General features: G+C 44.9%; 1 protein-coding gene across 1 annotated transcript in view; it reads left to right on the top strand.

Moving 5' to 3' along the window:
• Positions 1 to 1890: 1890 nt before the first annotated feature.
• The window catches only part of NOXA1 (NADPH oxidase activator 1), a 55199-nt gene continuing 50468 nt past the window's right edge, over positions 1891 to 6621 (top strand). Inside the window, exon 1 of the mRNA XM_032803106.2 lies at positions 1891 to 2180. Coding sequence (XP_032658997.1) covers positions 2007 to 2180 — 174 coding nt within the window. The 5' untranslated portion in view covers positions 1891 to 2006. The remainder of the gene's footprint in view (positions 2181 to 6621) is intronic.

The raw sequence follows: 6621 nt of genomic DNA, 5'->3' as shown, positions 1-6621 counted from the left end.
CTTCGACGGACCTCCCACAGGTGTGCCGCCAAATCCGCAGGACCGGGGACCTCCCACAGGCAAGCCGCCGAAGGCAGCCTTCCTGCAGTGCTTGGGGCGGCAAAATACCTAGAGCCGCCTGTGGCAATGAGTTACCTCTCCTACTGCTGAATTGGCTTAGTAACTGTTTATCTGCCTCTCCTTCTTGTGCTGCTGAAGGAGGTTGCTGTGTTATCCCACCCTCTGACTTCACCACCTCTGTCATAAACAGATAAGAAAAGTTAATAGCACAAAAGTACTTTATATCTCTTTGACTATAAAGGGTTAACAAGTTCAGTAGGCCTGGCTGTCACCTGATCAGAGAACCAATCAGGGGACAAGATACTTTCAAATCTTGAGGGAGGGAAGTTTCTGTGTGTGCTGTTAGTTTTCGGTTGTTGTTCACTCTGGGGGCTCAGAGGGACCAGATGTGCAACCAGGGTTTTTCAACCCCTGATACAGGTCTTATAGATTCCAAATACTAAGTACTAGTAGATGGCGAGTTAGCTTATGTTTGTTTCTATATTGCAAATGTGCATTTGGTGGAAGGAGTTTATTGTGCATTTGTGGAGGAGTTCAAATTGATTTTTGCTGAAAGGATTTTAATTGTACTTGTATACTTAGCTGGAGGTATTCCCAGTTCTATAGCTGAAAGACCCTGTACTATTCCATTTTAAATTTACAAAGATAATTTTTTCTGTCTTTAATTAAAGTTCTTTTTTAAAACCTGTTGTTTTTATTTCTGGAGTGAACCCCAGGACGGGGTCTGGATTCACAGGAACTGGTGGGGAGAGAAGGAAGGGGATAGAGAAGCCGGTTTCTCTCTGTGATAGGATACGTCTCGCTCAGAAAGATTCTGGAGGGAGAGAGAAGGAGGAGGAGGGGAATTTCCTCTCTTTTTGTTATCAAGGTTTGAATCACATATACTCCAGGGTAAACCCAGAGGAACCCTGGGAGGCAACGTGGGAAAGCTTACTGCCTGTGTCTAAGATCCAGAGTCTGGGTCTTGGGTCCTCGGGGCAAGTCTGGGGACCAGAGTGTACCAGGCACTGGAATTCCTGGTTGGTGGCAGTGCTACAGGTTCTAAGCTGGTGATTAAGCTTAGAGGAATTCATGCTGGTACCCCATCTTTTGGACGCTAAGGTTCAGAGTGGGGAATTGTACCATGACACCCTCAATCAAGCTTCACAATTATCATTGCTGTGTACAGTATTAAATTGTTTGTTTAAAACTTATACTCTGTGTATATGTGTGTGTGTATACACACATACATATATATATATATATTAGTCTTTTGTCTGGTGAAAAAAGTTTCCCTGGAACCTAACCCCCCTTATTTACATTAATTCTTATGGGGAAACTGGATTCGCTTAACGTTATTTCGCTTAAAGTCACATTTTTCAGGAACATAACTACAACGTTAAGCAAGGAATTACTGTATTATATTGATATGATTTTTTTATTTTTGACTGTGTCCAGAAGCTTACCAGGCTTTTTGCAGAACACAGAGAAAGGCATAGCACCTGGCCAGAAGTGCTTACTATCTAATTTTATGCATTCCACCTTTTCTTTGTGAAATTCAGTGAAATACTTGGAGTACGATGCAATAGGTGAACAAATCTGTGTTTTATGCGCTTTATACAGATTTGAGGCCAGACCTGCATTCAGTTATACACAAATGTGTGCAACCGAGATGGCAATCTCACCATCTATGTTCAGATTAAACAGCCTCCTCTGTCAATATTTAGGTTGACTCCACCTACTTTTGCTCATTTCCTTTAAATCTTTGTGTTTCTGAACCCATTGAGTAATAAAGGGAGTATTTAGCAAAGTATGACTTACAGGCTGCTGAACTTCCTTGTTAGCCCTGAATTCCAGGCAGGTGCACCTGTCTGTCAGCAAAGAGCTGGGTGAGGCTTCAGGAAGCTGCCAAGATATCTAGATCCTGAAGGACTTTAGAGAGGAATCTGTGTGTAAACAGAGAGAAAATGGCATATCGAGACTTAGTGAGAGGCTGGCATGAAGGAATTCTGGCTATGGATAAGGGTGACTGGGACTCTGCCTTGAAAATCTTCTCCAGTATCGAAGAGCCATCCTCCAGGATCTATTTCAACATAGGCTGTGTGCATCTCTTAACAGGGAACCTTGAGGGAGCCTTGCAGGTGAGCAAAAGAAAGAAAAGTAAAGCAAGTCAAAAATATAGGAAGGGAACTTGTGTTTTGTGTTTACTTTTATCTGGGAAAGAGATGGTTAACTCTGAATGGGAAGTGGAAATCTGCAATTATATTATTTCTTAGGAGATTTTCTAGTTATTATTATCTGAATGGGGAAAGAAAATTATACTTTGCTACTGAACAAACCTTACGGAACATATTTCAGAGGAATTTATGGTTGCCTGATATTGGACAAATCTAATTCTGTTCCTGCTCATGAGTCCGAGAACAAGCCAGATTCTCTTACATTCTGTTTCTCCCCCTTCCTCAGTCAGTAAAGACCTTGATCATTGAAAACTGTGTCTTAGATTTATATGTGATGGCACATCTAAGTAAACTCTGGTGGTTTTCCCAATGTGGCTATGAATTAATAATGGCTCATTAATGGTAAATGTATGTAATTGTCACAGTGGGTTACACCCGAGAGGCCAATCGCAGGTCAAACACTCCAAACTGGTAGTATATTGTATAATTAGATATCACCAAACCAATAACAAATCTGCGCTCCTGGTTTACTATATTAGCCTCACCCTGCAAAGTAATTCACATTGGAAAACATAATTCCAACTACACATATAAAATGATGGGGTCTAAATTAGCTGTTACCACTCAAGAAAGAGATCTTGAAGTCATTGTGGATGGTCTCTGAAAACATCCACTCAATGTGCAGTGGCAGTCAAAAAAGAGAACAGAATGTTGGGAATCATTAAGAAAGGGATAGATAATAAGACAGAAAATATCATATTGCCTCTATATAAATCCATGGTACGCCCACATCTTGAATATTGTGTGCAGATGTGGTCGCCCCATCTCAAAAAAAATCTATTGGGATTGGAAAAGGTTCAAAAAAGGGCAACAAAAGTCAGTCACATACCTCAGGTCAACATATACTCCAGATCTCACCTAAGACAGTGCTGACAGCCAATTTCTTTAGTAAACTAAAGGTTTATTAGCTAAGAAAAGAAAATGAGAGTTACTGGGAGATTAAAGCAGATAAAATACATTACAGGTGAATTAGTGTTTGTAATGCAAATAATGCAGATGTAATGTATGCTATCCTCAGGGTTTCCTAAAATGGCTTTTGGGGACTCCTGTCTTGCATCTGGAACCCTCCGTCAGCGTTCATATGGATCAGAGAGGGAGGATCACTCTCAAGCCATTTTCCTGGCAGGTGTTTCTATCACAACAGTGTTTTCCTCTTTGGAAGAATGGGCAATGTAGACAGTTTGTGAATCTCCATTGTCAAACCAATGACTCTTGCTTTGAAATCAGGAAGCTTCCTAAATTATAGTTCTAAAGCAGTTTTCATTAAGCTTTCACATCAAATGCATTCTTATCTTAGAACGAACACACTTTACACTAGAATTATCTAATTACCAGAGAGTACATACTGAGATAGGCAGAAGCACCTCTTCATTAGCTTTTACATTGTCTACGTATTAAGTAAATTCACACCGAAACAATAAATACAGGCTTTTTGACCTAATGTGAATTAAGTAGACTCATACAAATGCAAAGGTAATCACAGAGTTACAAGACATGAAAAAAGATATAGCGACAGTTACCCTAATATACCCTAATATAGATCAGGGGTTGGCAACCTATGGCACACGTGCCAAAGATGGCACACGAACCGATTTCTAATGGCATGCTGCTGCCTGGAGTTCTGGCAGGCAGCAGCATGCCATTAAAAATCCCGCCCAGCCTGGCCGGCCTGGTCCACTCTTCTCCGCCCTGCAGTCCCCCGCCTGCCGGGGCAGTGGGCAGAAGCATAGGCATGTGCATGGGGTGCCTAGGCACACCCTAATGCAGGGGTGGGAAAATGGCTCCACTCTCCTGGCACGGCAAGCCGTGGGGTCCGCGCTCCCAGGCCAGAGCGCCCGGCCAAGCGCAGCAAGCCACCGGCCCCTGCCCCGCCTTCCCTGGAGCCATGTCGATGCAAGCGCAGCGCTCTGAGGGGCGGGTTTGCATGCTCCCGCAGGGCAATGTTTTGCTTCATGGGGAGGCAGACACACTCCCCCCTCCCCTGGAGCCATGTCGCTGCATGCGCAATGTTCTAGGGGGCGGGGCTGCCCGCTCCCGCAGGGCAGCATCTCTGGCTCTATGCAGAGCAGAAGATGCTGCTAGGAGCCTCATGATAAGGGGACCAGCCCGGGGGGATTGAATAAGGGGTGGGGGCAGTCAGGGGACAGGAAGCAGGGTGGGTTGGATAGGGGGTGGGATCCCGGGTGGGGTGGTTAGGGGCGGGGGGTCTCTTGAGGGGGCAGTCAGGGAGCAGGCTGGGTTGGATGGGGCATGGGAGTCCCGGGGTCTGTCAGGGAGCTGGGGGTGGATAGGGGTCAGGGCAGTCAAGGGACAGGGAGCAAGGAGGGTCTGGGGGCGGCAGTTAGGGTGGGGGGGTCTCTGGAGGGGGTGGTCAGAGGGTATGTAAGTAGAAAATGGAAAATCCTTCAACACACACAAAATCAGTATTCCTGCTTATTTTAAACCCACAGATGGCCTAGTTCCACAGAATAAGAGAACCATTGCATAGCTGTGGTAACCTTAATTCATGGCAGTGGTGTCAAAGCAGAACCTCATCCAGGAAGGTTATTAGTTAGTAATGTGCTTTGAAAGTAAGGGGTGCATCTCCTTTACCATGATTTTTAAATAAGCGAAATGCAGATGAGAACAGATGAGCCTGAAATCCTGGATTTTTGTACACAGTTTTGACTGGAACTGTGTGCATTTGAAAAAGAACTGTGTCAAGCTGTTGAAAAGCACAGACCGAAGCCAGACTGTCCCTCACACTACACAGCTATAAGGTCAGGAAGGCTCCTTGGACCTTCCCTTCCCTGAATTTGCACACCCATGTGGCTTTCAGAGGGTCACTGCGGCTCTCCATGGGTAACAACACTCTGCTTCAGTTTTCCACATCGCTGTATAACTACAAGATGAAAATATCAGACATTCACTTAACCACACAAAGCACAATCAGTTGCTTCTCTGGTCTGCAGGACTTCATCTTCTTCCTTCACCCTCCCAGGCCCACACAGCCTTCCAGCCAGCTTCTCCCTTCATTGGAGTAAATATACCTTCAGCCTCCAAGAGCCCACAGCACTGTTCTCCCATTATACACCTTTTCTTCTCTGCTTTTTCAGCAAACGACTTTATTACAGAGCAGGAGCAGCCCACCCCTTCTTCCAGTTGCTCTACCCCATTGTGTGTCTCCTGCAATTGTATCAAACAGATGTGCCCTTCTTAGACAAAGGACTAGTTCTTTCTCTGCTAGCCCAGAGATGGGTCTATGAATCCATACAGGGGTACATGACAATCATACAGAGAAATGCAAACACACTGTGCTAGTCTTAGACTCCATGCTTTTTTCCTTTTTCCTTGCACTGGCCAGGTAAACAAGTTGCACAAGGAAGCACACTGTCCACCTCCAAAGAGTGACAGAGCCCCATTCAGCTGCTCCTTTTAGAGAAGTTTGCTGAGTCAGGCAGAATTCTTCGGGGACCTGTGCTGCTGTAGGCCCTTCTAAACCCACACAATCATTCCAGCACTGCATATGCTTACACTGTTAAACATCTAGAACAAAATAAACTCGACTGTGGCCAGGAGACCTAGAGAGAATTCTTGTAAAAATGAAATATTTGTGGAAATTATTCCATTGGAGAGTATAATGACCAACTAACATAATGTGACATTGACAGATCAGTTAAGACAGAGCCCTTGAGTATTTCACTGTAAGTGGACTTCAAAGAGGCGTGAAAAGATACTATTGTATATATAGACAACTCAATTGTTAGAATAGATTAAATGAAATGTTAAGTTGCCAATATACGTAGATTGTATTGGCTTCGTCCATCTATATCGGGTCGCAACCTTCAAAGAAATGCTTGCTGAGTTTCATTGTTCACTCTAATTTAAAGTTCGCATGCCATAATACATTTAATGTTTTTTAGAAGGTCTCTCTCTACAAGTCTACATATTATATAACTAAACTAGTGTTGTATGTAAAATATACAAGGTTTTCAAAATGTTTAAGAAGCTTCATTTAAATTAAATTTAAATGTTGATCTTACGCTGCCAGCCTGCTCAACCACTGCTACCTGGGGTCTGTTCACCTAGGCCAGCAGTGGCTGAGCGGGCCTGCAGCTGGGACCTCAGCTGGCAAGGGTCCAGCAGCTAGAACCCAGACTGGCATATGCGTGTCGCGCAGCAGCTGGACCCTTAGACCGGCCGTGGGCTGAGTGCTCAGCCCACTGCCGCTCAGGGCCCATCTGCCAGCTCCTGCCAGCCGGGTCCCGGCTGCCCGCCGTGCTCAGCCCGCTGCCGTGGCTGGGGTCCGCCCTGCCCACATACAGTGGGTACCTACCTCTCCTGGTTCTGGCCCATTCTCTCCTCT

The sequence above is a fragment of the Chelonoidis abingdonii genome, chromosome 24 (genome assembly GCF_003597395.2).
Source record: "Chelonoidis abingdonii isolate Lonesome George chromosome 24, CheloAbing_2.0, whole genome shotgun sequence".
Classification (NCBI taxonomy): domain Eukaryota; kingdom Metazoa; phylum Chordata; order Testudines; family Testudinidae; genus Chelonoidis; species Chelonoidis abingdonii.
This window is presented reverse-complemented; position numbering and strand designations above follow the sequence as displayed.